Source organism: Pogona vitticeps, chromosome 14 (assembly GCF_051106095.1).
Source record: "Pogona vitticeps strain Pit_001003342236 chromosome 14, PviZW2.1, whole genome shotgun sequence".
In the NCBI taxonomy this organism is placed as follows: domain Eukaryota; kingdom Metazoa; phylum Chordata; class Lepidosauria; order Squamata; family Agamidae; genus Pogona; species Pogona vitticeps.
Genome location: NC_135796.1, coordinates 11,088,151 through 11,109,486, shown reverse-complemented (window position 1 = coordinate 11,109,486; position 21,336 = coordinate 11,088,151). Strand labels below are relative to the sequence as shown.

The window sequence follows — 21,336 nt, the reverse complement described above, 5'->3', positions numbered from 1 at the left end:
TCGCGCATCGCATGTATCTGCCCTCGCAAAGCAATCAAATGGAATGACTTTTCAGCAAACCAGACTGCTCCGGGTGTTGGCCACTGGCTTCTTGTTTTGGTTGGGCCGGCTTCTAGGGAAAGGCGGAAATCAGAGAGGCCTGATGCCTGATTTGAAAGGCAGGCTCCCAACATTTTGAATTTCACTTTTGAACAGCTGCGTTTGGCCACGGCTTTTGGCATGCGCAAGGCGACGAGAGAGGAAGGCTGCCAGATGTATTCCAGGAGTCTTGATCCCTTTGGCAGATGCCGAGGCGACGGAAACGGACGCTGCCGCGAGGCTCTTCCCAATACCCCTCTCCCACCTTGCCCGGGTATAAATTTGCAGACATCCAAAGCAAGTGCTGCTGAAATGTGGAGGGATGTTGCCAAATTTGCAACATTCCCATGAATGAATGCCCTGCACATAATAACACAAGCGAGCTTTTCATGGTTCACCGAGGCAGAAAATTCTCGTGGAAGCACGGTGCGAGTGAGGAAGAAAGGAAATAGAGCAGTGCCAACTGGAGGCCAGAGGAGAAACAGCACAGAATGACTCTGATAGGTTCCACTTGCCCAAACTTGACTCAGCTATAAATCAGATGATTGTTTTCTAATTATGCATAATGTAAGTAGCTGGCTGGATTGCTCTGTGGTTTAGGTATCTGGCTACAGAGCCAGAGTTCGGAGTTCGATTCCATACGGTAGGGAAAAAAGCCAGCCTGGGTAACCTGCACAGGCTCAGAATACGCTGAAAGAAGGGAATGGTAAACCTCTTCTATTCTCTACCTAGAAAACCCTGAAAAGGGGCCCAATAAGTCAAAATGGACTTGATGGCATGCAATTATTATTATGCAAGCTTTCCAGAAGCAGTGTAATTCCAAAAAGCCAGTGTGGACAGATGTTTGCACTAGGACTCAGGAGAGATGGCTTCAAATCTCCACTTAATCATGAAAACTCATTGAAGGATGGCATTGGTAAACCTTCAGCTGGACTGTTGGAGGTTTATAGGCTTTATTGGTTAGGGTTCTGAAGATGCAAGATGATTATAAAATTGCAGACCAAAATAGTGTTATAAAGCTAGTGATGGGACAAACACTAGCAAGCCCCTGTTGTCAACCTCCCTGCAAGAATGTTTGGGATCTCTTTAATCTGTGTCATAACCAGAATGTAAGTTTCCCGTATAGCTGATAAATTTACAGTTATGGTGTCCAAATATTTTTTTAAGGATCTCAGAGGTAGCCCAAGGGAAGCATGCTCATTTGTCAGAACTGTTTTCTTTCTATGATACAAGAGATTTAGCAGAGCTCCTACAGATGTGGAAGTCTCGAGTTGTTGTGTCAGTTTCTCGGAGGCTGTCTGAAAAGCCCGTGTTGTAATTACAAATAATGGAGAAACCAATCTGGCATTCTTTCTTAATAGTTTAGGGCAGTACAAAATAGTTGAACATTTTAAGAGAGCGCGTTAAGTCCAAGTCTCCCATAAAGCTTTATACCTGATGGACACTTGACATCATCATCACTGGAGGCCAGGGAGCTTCTGTATTTGTAAAAACTCCTGACGTTTGGGGATCTATAGATGGCTGGGAATGGAAAATTCGAAGAGTGGAGGACTCCCCCAACAGTGATGTTCAGAACTGGGCAAAGCCTCTCCTGGTAACGGTGACAGCTCTAGTCAAAGAGTGGTTAGCTGCCAGAAGTGCCATGGAAAGTAACGTGGCAGCCATCTTTGTCCAGTCTTGTACCATCCAGATATTCTGGAATTTCACTCCCATACTCCATCTCGCTGATTAGTGTGTCTTTAAAGAAAAACACTTTAAATCAGAGGTCTTGTTACTTTCTTTCCATTTGCAGCCTGACCCACTACAATGTACTATGTCCTCTGCCAAAACAAGAAGCAACATACTGTACTTGATCCACAATTGAGAACTGTGGATGAAATCCATCCAATTTGACACGTTCAAAGCAGGAAAACAGAAATTAAAGTTCATCTCAAAATAAAGCAAGCAAACAAAATAGTTACAAGGTTTTAGAGGATAATGTAGTTGTACGGCTGAATCCAAATAAATTTAATCATGCTTTAACCTCACTAAAATCAAAGAATTAAGGTACTCATGGTTAATTTATTTCATTGATTTCCACGGAAATAAAACATTACTATCTTGAGTCTGGATGTAACTCAAACCTCATAAATTTCATTATTATGTAATAGTCCAACGAGGTAAAGCTCATTAATGCTCTTCTTATGGGGCTTTCATTATTCCACAGTCCCTAGCTACAGATCACACTAGAACCTTGTATTTGTAATGGACAAAGTAAAATTTCCTGACATTGCTTACAATTTAGTGCTTTGGGGGGAAAATAAATCAAAGTGTAAGTATGGGGGGGAAGCCTCTTTGGAATGGAACCCATTCTCACCTTACAGTTGTTTGGAACTGTACTTTGAGCTCCTGCAAGTTTTGCTGTTTGCCTTCTGCAGGCAATAACTGAGCGACATGATTTTGGCCAGCATTCCCAACCTCATAGATGCTGGTTTTAAACTATTTCTGTTTTATTCAGCAAGCTCTGGGAGGCATAAATGCCCAGCGACCTGTTCATATTTTCTCATAATCATCCCGAGCACGTTTGGAAGTAGTTTGCTGATCACCAACCGGGCCTCCCAACTTTTGGCTGCCCTACCACCATGGCATTTTTAACACATTGATTTCATCTTATTATGAAAAGTAAACGGGACTGGTTAGTATTCAAATATGAGACCACCAGGCAATATCTGAGATCTCCAGGTAGGTCTAGGAATTAATCCTGCCTGAAACTCTGGGTAGCGGCTCTCAGAGTTGACCGTATGAGGCTATGTGGACTTGAGTCATTGTGAAGCAACTTCCTATGTTGCTATCCAAAAGGATCTTTCTCCCAGCAGGTATCCAGACTCTTAACTGTATTGTGTAACCACAACTTCTCTTAATCCATGAAAGCCAAACACAGCCATTTTCACCAGTGGGATAACCTTGTGCCAAGTGTCCCCGTGGTGCTCGAGAAAGTACCAGCCAAGTGACTCAGCTCACCTGTTTAAAAAGGGCCAGCACACTTGTGCATTAAATCTGGTTTGATTTTTTAGTTATACCACAGCATGAAACAACATCAAGACCAACCTTAACACAACAATTTATCTATTCGCATTATGGGCACCATTCAGGATTTGGTCTAGTTGGTAAACTGATAAAGCAGCCCTGAGCTATACAAAGATGTGTACAATGATCAGTATGTGACCTTTTCCCTTTAATTTCTCTTAAAATGTAGCAAATCTTTCCCTCACTGAAATATTACTTTTTAAAACTGGCTTTATTCCAAAAATAATTAAACCACATTGTAACAGCAAATGAGTAGAGGCAACAGACATTTAAAGTTAAGAACTAGAACTACACTGCAAATCTTTTAAGAATAAAAATAGTTTTGGCTACAAAGCCCAAGATTTTCTAGACTTATGCTACAGGGCATACATCCCACTATGACTGTTCAAAAAATAAGGTTTCAAAGCCAATATTTTCCACACATTTACTCAAATCTTCAGAAAGAATTATAAAAAAGTAAGTTTTATTGCACTTTGGATTAAATTGTTTACACTGCAATTCACCATTTTCACTTTGTTTATGGAAAGGAGAAGGAATGTCTGAGATAAGAAAAGACCATGGATTCTGAAAACGGACGGATGCCAAACAATGTAACTTCAGCCATTCCTGTCAGTCTGAATTCACCTGGTATGCCGCCAATGACAACAAATTAGTCTTCCAATTTATCTAGATGCTTTTAAGGTGTTTGATATTTACAGAAGAGGACCAGCTCATATATTTCGGAAGAGAGATTTTACATGATAATTCCGTCACACGTTTAGAGCTCATCATGCTTTGTAGAGTCCACGCTGGGTTTAATGAAAATGCCTTCCATTGCCTTCCAGTAGTTGTGATGGTTAGGAGTATGCATGCCATGGACTTCTCGTTGTCCCCTGATTGGGTGACCATACTGTTCACCCGTTATTGAAAGGAACACGTCTGTTCCTATGTGCTTGAAGCGTACTGCATCATCTCGTTCCCAGTACATCCCGCTGCACTGCACTGTCCATACATCTAAGTCATCTCCTTCTCCATCATCGCCAAAGGCACTTATCTCCTGTTACAGAAAGGAGAAAGAAGAAGAGACTGATTTCACGATATGTACACACACACACACACATACACAGAGAGACATCAATCCAGGTGAATGCTAATGTTAGATGAAATATGATAAAGTAAGATGTATTCAAGAGTTACACCAATTACCTAATTTATTTAAAGAATACAAATGTCTGATACCACCTTACAAAAACTGACTTGGGTCTGTGAGTGAAAAGAGTATCTTGGAACTATTAACAACCTTAGCTAAGTTTGTGTACCAACAACTTAGTTAAGTTCAAGACATCTACCTATAATGTGTTGTTAACAGCTAATGCAAACAACAACTGAAATGGAAATGGTTTACAAACTAAAATGGTGGTGAAAGTTGGCTTCTCTTCTACATCGAAAAACCAATGTCTGTACCATGTAGACAAAGGCAGGCTACTATAGGCACATTCTTAGGAATGTTGAGGGCCACAACTAGGAGAAGGAAAGCGGGATGGCAAATTTAGAGGACATGACCCTTTTCCAGCCACCCACAGTGAAAGTATATTTAACTACACTTCAAAGATTTGCTTGGTCTATCAAAAGAAGGCAGTAGACCAAGCCTCCAGGGAGAGGGATTACAGCCATATAGATGTGCTAAACTACAGCTCCCATAATCTGCAACTACTATGACCAATGGCCAAATTGGCTGGGAGATTTGGAAGATGTTCTTCAGCACATCTGAAAAGCATCAGGATGGGAAAGCATACTCTAATTCAATGTAACAGTGTTATGCTGTAAACTGTCCAGAATAGTGCTTTGCACTAATGGAGCAGTATACAAATTGCTCAAACAAATAACTAAATTTACAATTGCTAGATCTGAAATAACTAGAATACAAAGTGTGAAAAAGTGACCAATTTTACCTGGTTATTGGAGAGTGGTGATGGGAAGTGGTGGGTATGTAGGTTTTTCCCTGTATTAACATGAGTAAGGCGTAATGTCTGCCCACACTTTACTGGCATTCCCCGCTGGCAAGACCCATCAGTTTTGCCTCTGATCCGCCAGTAACTATTAGCATCATCTGAAGCTTCTACTCCAGTCACTGACTGCTGTCCGCTTCCTGTTTGTAAAACAAATGAATACAGTAACAATAAGCTGAGCTTGTTTTGAAACTGTTACAAATGTGTGTTCTTTCTTTTTTGAGAACACTCAAAACACTCACTGGAAGATCTCTATGTACTGTATCTATTCATGTAGCAGTTCCAACAAAAATAGACAACATTGACTGCACAGGTTGCAAAACAAATAAAAGAGGTGCTGCTGTAAGCCAGTGCTGGAAAAGAAAATATAAACTTAAAAATATTTAATGTAAATAATCTACCTCAAAATATGAGATGCCAACAACCAGGGTGTTTAGTGCCCCTGCTGGTGGTGTGTTAGATTTATACACCTGGCCTCCCATTATAGCAATCATAATGCTGGATTAAAGAGATTCTGAGATCTGATCTAGCAAAGTTCTTACGTGTGGAAAGAAGATTAGATGTACTTGCAGTGCTGATCAATAGCTACTCACAACATTCCCAGATATCATCCAGCAGGTACTTATACTATTTGGAAAAGATGGACTATAAATGCATGACTGCTAAAACCTTCATGTTGATAAGCGGCGTACCTGCTGGAGACCAAGATCAGGCCGAAACCAGTGGAGGCGGATGAATCTTTCTGCCTTGCAAAGAGAGAAGATCTAGAATAATCCTACATTCTAATATGGGGAGGAAAAGGGTCATCCTCCAGATCCTGGCCTGCAATCTCATCATCCCTATCTAATCTAGCCAATGCCAAGCAAGGTATGGTGCAGTCTGGAGGACCACCTGCTCCTAATCCCTGTTCGGAATAAAGAGTGCATGAAGAGAGACAATGGTGGGATCCCAGAGCTTGAGACGGACCTAGCCTTGGCCATGAGCCACTTAAGCAAGGCTGATCAAGTAGCTAATAGTCCCACGACAGGCAAGAATAGACCCACCTTCATCAACTCAAGCTGCTCTCTGAAGGTTACCGGAGAAGAGTTCGCACAAATGTAACTGAATGCTCCCCAATCGCTAATCCTGAAAACTTGGCAAGTTGGGGGTAGTAACGGAACCAGAGCCTGGATTGTCAGGTCTGTTTAATTAGTACAGGACTTTGGCATCATCCTGATTTTAGGAGCAATCCAAGGAGAAGGGGCAGGTCTGATGCATGTTCACAGAAACAATATATGGTTGTGTGACCGATCCCTGACTCAACGCCTATTATTTTAGCAGGGCTTTGTCCTGAAGGGGAAAATTAGCTTGACGCCCGTTCTACTCTTCCTGAAGACCATCCATACATTCGTTCTTTTATTCATAACACCTATAGCCCACCCGGCAGGACAGGGTCCCAGGGTGGGTTATACAGAACCCTATAAAGCGATTTAAAAGCAGAAAAGCTCCCCGGCCATTTAAAATTAATCCGTTTAAAGCGCAAAATTAAAAAAAAAAACCCAGGCTAGCCAGCTTTTGCCACATTTTGAACTCTTCCCTCAGAGGGGACCTGACTGCCCTTCAAATTTCTGCCCTACTTCCTCCCCTGGGCCAGAGCACTCGAGATGCTTCCGTTTGACGGGGCCGAGTTTCTCCTCAGCCCACTCGGCTCCACGTTTTCCCCTCAGTTCCTCTTGAGGGGAGGAACTGAGGGGGAAAAACCTGAGCCTTTCCTTTTCCTCCTCCTCTCAACCGGCTCCTCCTCTCCCTCCTTCGTCCCAGGCCTTCCGTCCGTCCTCCTCACCGGAGCCGTATTTGACCTCATGCGAGTGCAGCCGGACGTTGTGGCGGGTGTTGAGCAGCTTCAGCACCGAGCCGCAAGTGACAGCGCCCGCCTCCGTGTCTTTCGGGCGGACAGGAGAACCGCACAGGAGAAGCAGAGGCAGAAGCGACAGCGAAGACCACCGGCGAGGGAAAGGCCGGAGCACGAAAGCGCCGGATCGCCCCATCGCGCCGCTTCCCCTCAGCCACTCGCCGCGACGGTGGCGGCAGAGGCGGCGGCCGCGACTAACTTTCGCCTCACAAAAAGCGTTTCCGCCACCGGCGCCCGGAGCGAGCCAATCAGCGGCTGCCAGCGCCGCCCACGCGCTCCGCGCCTGCCGGCCGGGCAACGAAGGAGAAGCTCATTGGCTCGCTGTTCAGGGCCGATAGGCCAATCGGGTGCCGCGGCGTGGCGTGACGCGCCCTCCCTGAGAAAAGGGGTGGAGCGGGCCAAAAGTAAGGGGCGGGAGAGGGAGGAGTCTTGGACGGAGGAAGGGGCGGGGCAAAAGCGGGAAAGGTGAGCGGAGGTTTGATATTTTGCCGGTTCGAGACCCACCTGCGTGTTAATTCAGCTTCGCGAGTTGAAATTTGCCAGTAAATTGCCCGTGCAACCTTAAAAGTGAGCCCATTTCTAGCAACCCTGGAAACGGTCTTTGAACTACAGCTTCCAGATGTCCTGGGTCAGCATGGCTTATGTCGCCTAGAGTGGTCGCAATTGACCAGATAGGCGGGGTATAAATAAATAAATAAATAAATAAATAAATAGATAGATAGATAGATAGATAGATACATAGATAGATAAATAAATAAATAAATAAATAAATAAATAAATAAATAAATAAATAAATAAATGTATGTCGATGCTGGCTGGGAGTTGTCATCCCCAAAATAATCGTTCCTAAAGGCTGAGATTTCCTAACGCCGAAATAATGATTTATTTGTTTCTAGGATGCCATAGAACTCTGTTGTTCTTGGGGGGAAAAGACTCCTTTGTAAGAAAAGCTTTTTCTCCCCCTTGCTTGCAAAAAGTCTTCTCCTTGCAATAATGACAATTTAAAACCATTCACATCAGGCAATCCTGAATACAGGGCATCTTGTCTCCTTTTTCTTTTAAAGGGCCAACAGATCTAAAAATCAGTGTGTGGAATAAAATCGCTAGTTCATAAACGTTAGTGAAAGGTGTTTAAATCAACTAACTAAAAGGTCTTATAGTTAATTAAAAAAAAAAAGAATACAGACCTCTACACACTTATCTGGCCCTAACTTCCTAAAAATGATCAAGATTCGTTGTTGCTGTTGTGGTGTACCATTAAATTGCCTCCAATTTATAGCTAATTTAGGAATGAGTGACCTCCAAAATATGCAGATCACAGTATATTCTTATTGTTTTGCACCCCCCCCAACAGACCAAAGGCAATAAAGCATTTTTTTAAATGTTCAAGCCCATGCAGATAAGTTCCTCTGAGCATGTTCAGAGTGTGTTTTCCAAAGGCAATGAGAGGGTAATGTAATCAGTGGTAAGCCTGCTAGGGTCCGTATAGGGCAGGCTAGCTTTTCCTACTCCCCAGTTAAGTGCAATCCGGTTTCCTAAGTGAAAAGACTGTCAATGAACCAGGCATCAACTGAACAGAACAAGAAAAGAGGAGAGAAAGGAAGCTATCTAGTACCATCTGACACTTCACACAATGCATTTGTGTCTCACGAGAAAAGGCTGCGCCTTCCTGTTAGGAATAACAATGGCTCACGCTGTTTCTCCCTGCAATGGGGCAAAACAGATGTCTTGGGCTGCCAGCTTCGGGCGTAGCCAATCAATCATAATGGAGCTTTAGCTGGCATCTGTTTGCCTTTCTGGGAGGTCACATTCCCTCCCCCCCCCAAGGACTTCCAGTAGAGTTTTCATCATGCTTCCTACAAAACTTCTAAAATTCTCGACAAAGCCACCACTCAGAACTCAGACAAGAACTCGGTTTGTGCCAGACCACTACTGGAGTTTGCCTTGTATCTGAAGAGCCTTTAGATAAGCCACAAACGATGCTAGTATCCAAATCTATATATATATATTTAATTGTTAATTGTATCTGTTTAATTGGAGATTTTGGGGAACACAGTCTTGCTCCCGTTCCCACCCAAGCTAACCCGGCGAGACAATGAGGATTTCCTCGAAAGGTCTTCAGAGGGCTGGCCTGCGGGTTCCACCTCTGGCAGAAAAGTCCGAGACCCTCGGTTGCTGTCGTTGGGGGCACTTGCTTTCCGAGAAGACAGTGACTTTTTGAGGGACAAGACGGGCGAGGAGGCTTCCGTCTCCACGGGCGCACCAGGGACTGTGGACGGGCTCCCTTCAGACGCAACGGATCTCTGAGGGCTATTAAGGACAGTGGAGGTCAGAGACTCCTTGACATTGGCCTGAGATGGTTGGGTCGGAGAGACCTCGCCTTCTTCTTCGATAGACATTTCATCCGTTTCCCCTTCTTCTGGAAACTGTGGAGGAACTATCTCAAAGATCTCGGGCAGTTGGCTGTCGTTTACCTCGGCTGTGGACACCCCTCCGGTCTTGCTGGACTCAACGTCTTGGTCAACGGGCGCCTTGATCACCACGACTTTGCCTTTGGGTTTCAAAAAAGCACTTTTCTTCTCCTCCGATTTCCTCATCATGCCTTTGGCTTTCTGTTTCTTATCCTTGGCTTTCTTCTTGTCCCCTGCTTTGAGTTTCGGGGGCTTGGGTTTCCGCGGACGAACCGCATAGATCTCGTCGTAGACTTTCGACCAGTCGATTTGAGAGGACAGCCGTATCCCGCTGCCTCGGACCTTCTTGTAGCCAAACATGATCTCCAGGAGTACCTTTGTCACAGGGACCGATATGAACCCCAGCTTCTCGGAGAGAAGGGTTTCATAATTGTACTTGTACAAGATAAGCTTGGCTGCGTTCTCAATCAGGAAGTCAATGATGGATTGCTTCGGGAGAGGCCGAGCCTGCAGGCGAGCCCGCTTGATGTCTTTGGGGGTAATGATATGCTTTGTCAGCATAGTCTGCGAGTAACAGAAAGAGAGGAAAATAGGCTTAGAAAAAGCTGTGGTGCAGTGGATACAATGACACCCTAAATCTCATATTTTCCCCCTGCACAGTCCACCTTGTATGGGTACATGGCTGATGACTAACATAGGTTGAAAGCTAGCAGTTTTTTTAAAAAGTGGTCTAATAAACGTGTCACCTGTTCTTGCTTTATTTGTTTTGTTTTCTTCTGATCATAAACCACCGGAGACCTGAGTTCAAATCACTTCTCATCCATGGAAACTCACTTCAGGGGTAGGAACGGGAAAAGGACTCCTCAAAATATCTCACTATTAGGGTGGATTTGACTTAAATTCTTTAAAAATATATATTTTTATGATGATTTAAATTTTTTTTAAAAAAATCAATGGTATTATTTAAAATTTAAATAATACCATTGATTTTTTAAAATCGTGACTTAAATCACTTTGATTTTTTAAAAAACTCCCCATTTTGATCCACCCTGCTCCCTATTAGGGTTACCATGAATTAGATGTGACTTTGATCATACATCTCTCTCTCTCTCTCTCTCTCTCTCTCTCTCTCTAACACACACACACTTTCCCAGTAACATTTCAAAGGACACCTGCTTTGTACATTACTCGAGAAGCAAACTTGTCAGTTTCCATGGCACCCTTATAATGTCTGAAGGCCCAAGACATTTTGCTGCCCGAGGTGAAATGGAGTGGGTGATCACTGGTAATAATAGGACAGGTATCTCTGTCTGGGCACACACTATCCAGATGCTGAAGGTAATGGAGCCTTCCTGACCACTGCAAATCCCCTTTACATTCTTTGGGGTAAGCATGTGGTCACTAAATCTGGTCCAGAATCCTAGTGGTGTTCATATACAGTTGGCATAACTTGCTGCGGCTACTGGCAGCTTATTGACAAGGCGTTGGGGGTGCAACCGGGGAGAAAGAAGGCCTAGAGATGAAACAAGCAAAGAAAGAAACAGGCCTCGGTCATGGGCCTGTTCGGGAAGCTGGCTGTGCAACTAGGACAGCCCGGCGCCTTGTCGGTTCACAACAGTTAGCCGCGCCAACAATTAGCAAATTCTTACCCTAACACCAGTAGCAATCTGGCTGCAAAGTTTTACAGAACTGTTGCCTTAATTTTACAGAGGGGTACTCAAATCCTGAGGGATGTGGTGGCGCTGTGGGCTAAACCGCAGAAGCCTGTGCTGCAAGGTCAGAAGACCAAGCAGTCGTAAGATCGAATCCACGCGACGGAGTGAGCTCCCATTGCTTGTCCCAGCTCCCGCCAACCTAGTGGTTCGAAAGCATGCAAATGCAAGTAGATCAATAGGGACCACCTCGGTGGGAAGGTAACAGCGTTCCGTGTCTAAGTCGCACTGGCCATGTGACCACGGATGATTGTCTTCGGACAAAACGCTGGCTCTACGGCTTGGAAACGGGGATGAGCACCACCCCCTAGAGTCGAACACGACTGGACAAAAATTGTCAAGGGCAACCTTTACCTTTACCTTTACTCAAATCCTGAGATCCGTTTCCTCCAAAGCTTCTGAAGGGATACAGATGACAAGCGTTTCTGAGTTTGTGCAGTGTCAGCTTCTGCCTCTCCGCATCCCTTCAGGTAGCTCTTGGGGTGAAATCCTCCAAGTGGTCCTCCCGCCCCCCCCCCGGCTGCAGCCCCAGGACTCCCCCCTCCCTCCTTCCCTGTCTCTGTCCTAAGAAGTTATTTTCCTTTAGAGAACCCCCATACCTGTTTGGGTGTCTCAGCTTCCGCTTGGGCCGAGTCTGCTTTCTTTGGTTTGGATTTAGGAAGCGGGGGTGGAGTGTATTTCGGTTTGGGTGGGGGTTCCTCAGGGGCAGCCCTCGGTTTCGTTTTAGGGAGCGGAGGGGGTACGTATTTGGGCTTGCGCTGAGATTCTTCGGCCATAGATTTCTTCCTGGATTTGCCCGGGGGTGGTGGCGTGTATTTCCCTTTGCTTTTCTCATCTCCAGCTGGAGATTCCCCCTTGCCTTTCTTTTTCTTCTTTCCTTTCTTCTTTTTCTTCTTCTTCTTCTTCTTTCCTGACGACTTGCTGCCTCCCGATTTGGAATCGTCCTCTTCCGACGTTTCTTCCCCGCTTCCGGAACTTTCCTCTCCTTCCTCTCCTTCTCCTTCCTCTCCTTCCTCCTCTTCTTCCTCCTCCTCTCCTTCTTCTTCACTGCCTGCCGTAGAAGATCCCCACAGCATCGCCCCGTGGCCTTCCGCGTCAAAGAGGTCCAGTAAAGGAACGCCGTCCGCCCCTCTCATTTCCAGGACTTGGAGAACCGCTTGGTTTATAATATCCTGAAGGGCCGCTAAGATTTTGTTCTCTTCCAAGAAATCCAGAGCATCGAACGGCTCACGGCCTGGATAATATAAGGGGATGCTGCTTGGCGTCGGCCGTTTCAAAACGCTGGTGATTTCCTTTTGGAGAGATTCCACCGAAAATGACGTCGGCGGGACCTTTTTCCTAAATTTTGCAAAATAATCTTTCTTGGGGAGCTGCAGCTGTTCAAAAGACTCCGCCAGTTTGGCCCAAATATGGAAATGTTCCTGCCGGAAGAAGTAACTGTCCCCCGATCGTTCGGAAAACGTCTACAATGAGCAGCCCGGAAAGAAATAGAGGAAAGAACGTTAGAACAGGATTGTGATAAATAATAAAGGGTGTATAGAAGGATGTGGGGAACAGGGGTGATTTTGTTTGACCCAGACATGGGTGATTAAATAGAATGTAAGGATTTGTATTATTCAGGGCCCGATCCTTAATTCATCCCTTTCAATATGGTCTACTCTGGGGTGGGTTCCCTGTGGGCCCTTCCGTGGGCTATCGTTGTGGGAGATGATGGGAGTTGCAGTCAAACAAACTGGGAAGGCTTTGATTTTTCCACCTGAGTCAACGGAGGTGGGCAGTTTGTCTCCGGAAAGTCAAGCATGGGTCTTACCTGGAATGCCACACCTAGAGAGAGGAAGCATTTCACCTGCATGCAAAGATTCTCTCCCACCGAGCTGTGTTGGATGTAGCTAATCGGGGCAGGTCTTGTTTGGGACTCTTACCCAGGACCTTTTGCACTTCAAGAATCAGAACCCCTTGACTAATGAGAAAGAGGATCAACAAAACAGACAATCCAGTCTGAATCTCGGGGTGATTTCCACTTATCCTTGAATCATCTTTTCTCCTTTCCTTTGTTATCACATTAGGTCGCTATCTGGATAGGGGATAACTCAGGAGAAGGCGGCATGGCTGTAGAAACAATACAAATACAGGAACCGGTGATACCTGGAAGAACGGCTGATGTTGGGGCCACGCCAGCATCTTAGATGGAAATGGGTGCAGTCTGTGAAAAGCATATGGAAGGGGAAGGAGGGGGGGGTTTAAGGTGTTTCTATGATCAAGCCACCTTTTTCCTGATTTTTCCTGTAAAATGTCATAAAATGGCTAATCGGGGCATCGTCTGAAGGCCAACATAAGTTCTTGAACATCATGGACTCTTAACACCAAACGAGCCGTCCTGCATGCTAAAGGAAGCACCCACCAGGTAAAACTATTGATTTGGCTTTAATTTGGCTTAAACGGACTATTCCTGGTGGTTTAACTAAATTTGCAATCCTGACTCTGTTAGAAGGAGACCAGGCTTCTGGCCGTTCTTTCCTCCCCTAGCTAAAAAGAAATTCTTTGAATTTAAAAAAGGTGGAAAGGGGAGAATGAGGGGAGCTCAGACTTCATGATTGTCCTCGAGAGGGATTATGCATTCCAAAGTATTGGCTGAGGAGAGGCTTGAAACCAGCCCCTTCCCCCTCCATATAGGCCCTTTACAGACTGCAGCCATTTCCAACTAAGAAGCTGGCATGTCCTCTATATCATCAGCCATGTGGCTTTGGAACATTCATAACAGCACATAATTTTGGAGTGACCAACAATATCTGGATGCACAGCCTTGAAGAAGATGCTTTATCATCGGAAGCTCGCTGTGTGTTTGTTTTATATTTTTAATGCTTGATTAAAAGTATCACCCTTTCCTGCTTTTGTAGTGAATAAGGGATAGATACAAAAGAAAAGTGGAGGCAGGTACAGCATAGTATGAGATAACAACCTTTCATAACCAAGAAAAGCCATAATACTGTAATTGCTATGGCGCTCAATGCACACAGACAGATACACAGACACTTTCCCCCTTTATATGCCTATTTATCTGTATAATGGGAAAAGAAGGAAAGTTGTCTTCACAGAGGAAAAAACTGGGGCCTTTAGGCAGATGTGGGCAGCGCTCATCATTCATTGCTACATGGTGAATGCTCTACACACAGGCTTTCACAGTCATTTGGGTATTTTTTCATATAACATTAGTGACGGCACAGGTGCTGTCCACTAGGTTCCTGCAATCTATGATCACAGCACAGGTGATACGACAAACTGCTAGGTCATGGCTAGCTTAAGGAAAATCAGGTTTGTCCAGAACTGAAATGTTGTGGTTTGAATCCCTGGAGATGCTTAGACATTACACAAAGCAGGGGCTTGTGTGCACCAACACCTCTGAACTGGATGCCAAACTAAGGAAGGCCTTTACTGTGTCATTCATTCATCAGTTCTCTGGTAAGGTTCAAGGTTTCATAGCTGCAGCCACAATCGCAACAAGGAGATACGAAAGCTATAACACAAAGAGAACCTGCAAATCTCATCCAGAAAACACATGGGCAGTGGAAAACAGCATCTAGGCTACCCGATCCATGGAGAAATACAAGACCGAGTTGTGCATAGACCACAATGTCGTCCTTTTTCTCATACCCAGTGTCAAATGTGGGTAACATCTTTCAGCCAAAGTGCTAAATTTGATTTCCCAGGGGCTGCACGGCAATGGTGAGTGTCTGTGTGTTGTGTCCTATTTTTGGATTACAGCTCTTACTGGCCGTAACTCAGTCTTAAAGAGATGCCGGGCTGGCTTTTTAGAAGGGGTGGTGGGTGGGTGGGGTGAGGAAACAATCAAAAGCTGGAGAGCCACCAAATGGCAGTATTTTTGAGAAGGCTCTGTGCAGTGGTTGGGACAATCTTGTAGGGCAAGATTTGCCCCCCCAAGAAGGTCAGAGGTGACCCTCAGCCCTACATTATTAGATATAGAAATTATCTCCTACTTCTGTTTGCACTATAATAATAATAATGGTGTGCTATCAAGTCAATTCTGACAGATGGTGAACCTTTTGAGAGTTTTCCAGGAAGAGAATACAGTGGTGCCTCACTTATCGACGTTAATTTGTTCCAGCGAAATCGCTGTAGAGCGAAAATGTCGTAAAGCGAAATTAAAAAGCCAATTGAAACGCACTGAAAACCATTCAATGCGTTCCAATGGGCTGAAAAACTCACCGTCCAGTGAAGATCCTCCATAGGGGTGGCCATTTTCGGTGCCTGTAGAGCGAGGAATCCATCCAAAAACACAGCGGGGAGCCATTTTGAGCACCCAGCGGCCATTTTGAAAACCCGCCAATCAGCTGTTTTGATCGTCGTAATGCGAAGAATCGGTTCCTGAAGCAGGGAACCAATCTTCGCAAAGCGAAAAAAAAACCATTTAAAACTTTGTTTTGCTATCACAACTGCGATTGCAAAAACATTGTCGTGAAGCAGTTTCATTGTTATACGGGGTAATCGTTAAGCGGGGCACGACTGTACTCAGAAGTGGCTTACCCTTCCATTCCTCTAGGGGGCACCCTGGGACTACACAGCTTGCCCAAGGCTACACAGGGTGGCTATATTCCGGCTTTGCAACCTCATGACTTAGCCACTAAGCTATCCAGCCCGCTCTTAACTGTGTGCCGTCATGTCCATTCTGACCTATGACGACCCTTCCCAGGGTTTCCTACATAGAGAATGCTCAAAAGTGGTTCAACCTTCCCTTCTTCTGGGGGGGGGATGTCCTGGAGATGGTGCCCGCTGGCCCCAAGGCCCCACAGGCTGGCTCGACTCGCCGGAGCCACAGTGGGGGACTCGAACTCCCAACCTCGGGCTCCACAGCCAGACACTTAACTCACTGAGCTATCCAGCCCGCTGCTCTAGCATGCCATTTTTGTAGCTGATCCCTCCACCACAGATCTCGGTGTGGAAAGTGTATTTTCTCCCGTGGATCGCATAGGCTGTGTGAGAGCACAAGCCTTCGAAAGAGGTCCAGACCTTACCTCTGCATGGAATCCGCCGGACAGGCTGTCTCTGGTCTTCTTCCCCAGCTTGGGAAGCCTGGAGGCATATTTCTCCAAGAGGCACTTTCTGCCCTCCGGTTTGGGCTGCTCTCTGAGCCTGACCCGGTGCTCCCAGTCCTCTTCAGAGCTGGAGGTGGTGGAGGCGGTGGTGGTGGTGTAATATTCAGACCGGGAACGGGTCGAGCTGTAGGAAATGGACCACGACTCGCTGCCGGCGCTCGAGGGAGCGTCGTCGGGGATGTCGAAGACCCGTTCCCCGTCTTCCGTCGTCATGCCTCGGAGCTTCCGGACCGCATCCTCCACGATGCCTTGAAGGCTTTCGAGGACATCCTCGTCCGCTAAGAAATCCACAAACTCCGAAAACTCATTTGCCAGATGGCTGCTCCCCCTGGGCTGGCCGGCGGCTGTCCTGTGGTGTTTCCGTTTCCCTCGGTTCGCCGAGGGGTCGGGGGGTGAAGTGGAACTGGAGGCCGCGGCGTCTGGATGTCGAAGCTGGCAGCGCGAAGGGGGTCTCGGTGTAGGTCTCCAGTCGTAAGAGCCTCTTCTCTGGCTGGCGTTGAGGTGTCCCATCTGCAAAATCAAGTGGGGTGGGTGGGTGGGGGGTTTGCCTCAGCGGCCACCTCATGGCACCTGGGCCATGAGGTCACGGCCCTTTCCACAGGGACCTTCGACAAGTGCCGCCGTTTAAATCCATCTCCATTCACAAACAAGGAGCGGGACTTTTGTAAAGCTTATGGCTCTTCATGTCATTGCTTAGCATACCTACTTGGGAAAACTTGGGAGTCATAGTCCAAAACCAACCAACCCCCCCCCAAAAAAAACACACAACAAAAACCCAATGTGAACCCTTCTGTTAAAAATACAAGAATTAAACATGCGATAGCTGGACAAGAACCTAGGAAAGCCATAATTCTAGGGTTGACATCTGCCCGTTCTTGTTGGACTTCCAATGTCCAAAATTCCCTCCCTCGGCCTTGGCAGTCTTACCTAGTGGCCATGGGCCTGGCTATTGGGTTAACATTTCCCTATTGCCCCTATGCCCACATCTGTCCGGAGGCATGGTGGGAAATTAAAAATCGCCCATGGGCACAGCTGCCCAGCATGGTCTGGAAAGAACTCTTTATTTAAAACAGTGGGCCCAGAAGCGGCATCAAGCACGGATCCTTCCAAGCCCAAAAGATCCTGCCAATTGCCCATGTAAACTGGATCCAGACTCAAGGCCTGGCCTGGCCTCAGGCATCTATTCGGATTACAGTGGAGGACTTCATGTACTGAATAATATGATTTTCTCAAGGCTGGTCGTTTGGAAGAAGGGCCAAATTCCCTCCGGCACTCTCAGCTGCCACTACATACAGATGGCTACGGGCAACCACACTTTGGTCTCTTCCCTTGCCCCCCGCAATGTCTTTTTGTGGATCTCACCTGGGGTCCCCTGAAGCTCTCATCATCCGCCAGATAGCCAGAGTATCTGCGACGCTCCATGGTGCTGAACAGACAGCGCCTGGGGCCCCCCTCCTCCGCACGCCTTCTTTCGCTTCCTTCTGCACATACAGAAATAAGATTTTTTTGGGGGGGCACACATTCCAAAATTGAGATTAACAGGATGGGAGACACCCTACAAAATGCCATATATATAATTCCCTTCCGAGGAACCTAGATTCATCCTTTGGGGAGAAAAGATCTAACAATTAGTGGAAGTGATTGGTGTGAAATGTAAATAAATATTGAGGAAGGAAGGAAGGATGGCAGGAGGGCAGGAAGGAAGGAGATGATGATGGATAAGAGGGAGGAAGGAAGGAAGGAAGGAAGGAAGGAAGGAAGGAAGGAAGGAAGGAAGGAAGGAAGGAAGGAAGGAAGGAAGGAGCTGATGATGGATAAGAGGAAGGAAGGAAGGAAGGAAGGAAGGAAGGAAGGAAGGAAGGAAGGAAGGAAGGAAGGAAGGAAGGAAGGAAGGAAGGAAGGAAGGAGCTGATGATGGATAAGAGGAAGGAAGGAAGGAAGGAAGGAAGGAAGGAAGGAAGGAAGGAAGGAAGGAAGGAAGGAAGGAAGGAAGGAAGGAAGGAAGGAAGGAAGGAAGGAAGGAAGGAAGGAAGGAAGGAAGGAGCTGATGATGGATAAGAGGAAGCAGGAAGGCAGGAAGTCAGTCAGTCAGGAACGAAGATGTTCTTAGAAATCATAGGGCAAAAATGAAAAAAATGGGTAGGAGATATTCTCTATCTATATATTTATTTATATTTATATTTATATATTTTATAGATTTACTTTTAGTTGCAGCCACATTTTCATTAGGACTGAAAACCATGAAAACGGAGGCCACAAGGATTTACAGAAAATAGGACCCTCCATACAAAGGCAGCTAGGATGGGATCTGATGACCAAACATTCCCCTGTTTACACCAGTCTGGTTCCAAATTCCACAGAATAATAAGACCCTTTTGCTGAGGCTGGAAACTCGCAGCTCCAGCATCCCTGATCGATGGTCGGCCGACTTCATGTTTAGAAGTGGAGGTGATTCTTCTACCACCTTCTGAGGTAGACCATTCCATTGCTGAACAGCTGTCCTTGCCAGGAAGTTTTTCCTAATCTCTTCCTTGTAATTTGAATCCAATTACTCTCCGGAGCTTCAGAAAGCAAATATGTTTTCATTCTTCTGCATGTCAACCCATCAAAGAGTTAAAGACAGCTGTCATATCCCCTCTCAATCCTCATCAGCCTCGAGGCTGGATAGATCCAGTTCCTTCAACGATTCCCCATAAAACATGGTCTCCAAACCCTCTACCATTTTGATTCCCCTTCGCTGAATATGCCACAGTTTGTCAATATTGTTCTTAAACTGCGTTGCCCAGAACTGGACACAATACTTTGCGTGAAATCAAACAAAACAGAACAATGTGGCACCAGGACTTCCCTTGGTCTGGATGGATGGTATACTGTATTTGTGTTGATTCATCCTGGAATTGTGTTAGCCCTTCTTGCTGCTGCATCACACTCTTGACTCATTGTTAGTTTGTGGTCTGCTAAGACTCCCAGAGCCTTTCCATATATAACGCTGCGAAACCAGACGACACCCTTCCTATATTTGTGAACCTGATTTTTTTTCCTTTCCTTCATATTACCCCCTTGCCTTGAAACTCCAGATTACATTTCTTAAAAACAAAACTACTCAGTTATGTTCCTCAAGGGGGAAATCCCCAATCCTGAGGAGGCTGAACCTTCACAGTCCAGAGGCGTGATTCAGACACCTTACCTGATCAGGAAGCTTTTTAGAACCGAGGGTTTGGTCACCATCAGAAAAAGATTTGCCCCGAAAGCTTCAAGACCCACACAGAATTCACGCGGAAGCTTCTCCCACCTTTGTTAGGTAAGCAATTCTGTTTGATTCCCTCTTGCCATTCCGTCAGTTTCCACAGAACATTCTTTCCATAGATTGAAAGAAGGTCCTATGCAAATTAACGGAAGCGGAAAGAAGTTGGAAAGTTCTTTATGAAAATTAAGGTGATTTATCCAAGCCCTGCCTGCCCAACCCAAAATTAGTTAAATGCCATCGTAGTATACAATTTATAATTACTATATACTAAAAAGGGTTAAGTTTTAAGGCATGACAATCGTTATAGTTAAAATTTATAATTTAAAATTTACAGTTACAAAATATCCTTTGTTATAATTAGAATAGGAAGTAATTATTTTTGTTAGAGGAAGTGCGCCAATACTCCATATCCAGTGGTCTCATTTAAGGGGTAGTGGGGTCATTTTATCATTAATGTAAAACTGTTGTTAAAGGGAACCCCTTCTTGGTCTGTGCTGACATCCAGCGTTGAATTATGATTAGAATTTTGGGCATGAAACTCAGGGGTGTAGTTGGAGGGTGATTTATCTTGGACTTTCGACCACTTTTTGCACTGTCAGGATGGATCTAGGTAAAGGCAAAGGTTCCCCTTGACATTTTTAGTCCCGGCAAATCAAGGAAATCAACCCTGAGTGCTCACGGGAAGGACAGATCCTGAAGCTGAGGCTCCAGTACTTTGGCCATCTCATGAGAAGAGAAGACTCCTTGGAAAAGACCCTGATGCAGTGATATGGCTCTTCTTAAACAACAACAACAACAACAACAAATTCTTCTTCTTCTTCTTCTTCTTCTTCTTCTTCTTCTTCTTCTTCTTCTTCTTCTTCTTCTTCTTATTATTATTATTATTATTATTATTATTATTATTATTATTATTATTATTATTATTATTATTCCTCCTGGAGAGACAGGAGAGAGGGCCCAGGGGCATGGCAACAGAGAGGGAGAAAGGGGCTCAATCAGGCTGCTTTCCGACGTGCTGTATCGCTTCTTGCTGGTGCATCAACGCTAGTCTCGCCCCCATCCAAGCCGCCCCGCTTAGCGGGATCGAGCCCAGGCTGGGCGGTCTCCGCCTTGTCTAGTCCCCCCCCACTCGCTTTCCTCGGGCTCCGCGGCATCTGGTGCCCAATGCTGCCTTCTACAGGAAGAAAGGAGAACTGCAGCGTTGGGGGGGGGTCAAGAGGGAGAAGCGGCGGAGAGCTGGCGGTATCCGGGGCTGGTTGCCCAAGAGCCGAAAAAAGCGCGGGGTTCGGATCCGACCCGAGACCTGTATAGCCCAGAGACTTACGTTCCCAGTGTGATTCAGACCAGATGGGAAGCGCGCAGGCAAGACAAGGGGGCTCTCCCCCTAACTTGCTCTTACTTCTCTCCACCCTTCCAGGTCTGCACTTTGACGATGATGATGATCATCATCATCCATTTCTCTTCTCTCTCTCTCTTTGGGTTTTTGTTTTTTGTTTTTTTTGCAAAGTATATAATTTCTTTTTGTGAATGGGTACCAAAAAAAAAAAAGGCATTTTCGGATCCCAGCTCCCAGGCTACCCATCCTATGGTAACGTGTTCCCCTCCCCGCAAAAAGTAACGTTTCCAAGTTATTCTGAATCGAATGAGCTCCACCTCGAATCCCCTTTCATTCTCCGCCCGTCCATTAAATACACACAGGTGTACACACACACACACACACACACGCACGCACGCACGCACGAACACACACCGAGCGCAAGCCCCGCAACCTCCCGACCGTGCCTCTTGGCGCCATCGGGGGGCGCCCGCGTCCTACCTCCGCGCAGCCCATT

The 21,336-nt window shown here is 45.8% G+C and overlaps 2 protein-coding genes across 2 annotated transcripts; both read right to left on the bottom strand.

The window, feature by feature from the left end:
* Positions 1–3,590: 3,590 nt before the first annotated feature.
* Positions 3,591–7,254, bottom strand: SDF2L1 (stromal cell derived factor 2 like 1). The gene is made up of 3 exons (XM_020811101.3): positions 6,955–7,254; positions 5,076–5,272; positions 3,591–4,180 (listed from the first exon to the last, which is right to left on the bottom strand). Exons 1-3 carry the CDS (start codon positions 7,157–7,159, stop codon positions 3,902–3,904), a joined length of 681 nt encoding a protein of 226 aa, XP_020666760.1. The 5' UTR covers positions 7,160–7,254; the 3' UTR covers positions 3,591–3,901.
* A 1,281-nt stretch (positions 7,255–8,535) lies between these two features.
* CCDC116 (coiled-coil domain containing 116) lies at positions 8,536–19,261 on the bottom strand. Its single transcript, XM_020811090.3, has 4 exons — positions 17,620–19,261; positions 16,177–16,767; positions 11,746–12,609; positions 8,536–9,998 (listed from the first exon to the last, which is right to left on the bottom strand). The coding sequence occupies exons 1-4, from the start codon at positions 17,824–17,826 to the stop codon at positions 9,054–9,056; spliced, it is 2,607 nt and encodes an 868-aa protein (XP_020666749.3). The 5' UTR covers positions 17,827–19,261; the 3' UTR covers positions 8,536–9,053.
* Between the last annotated feature and the right edge of the window lie 2,075 nt (positions 19,262–21,336).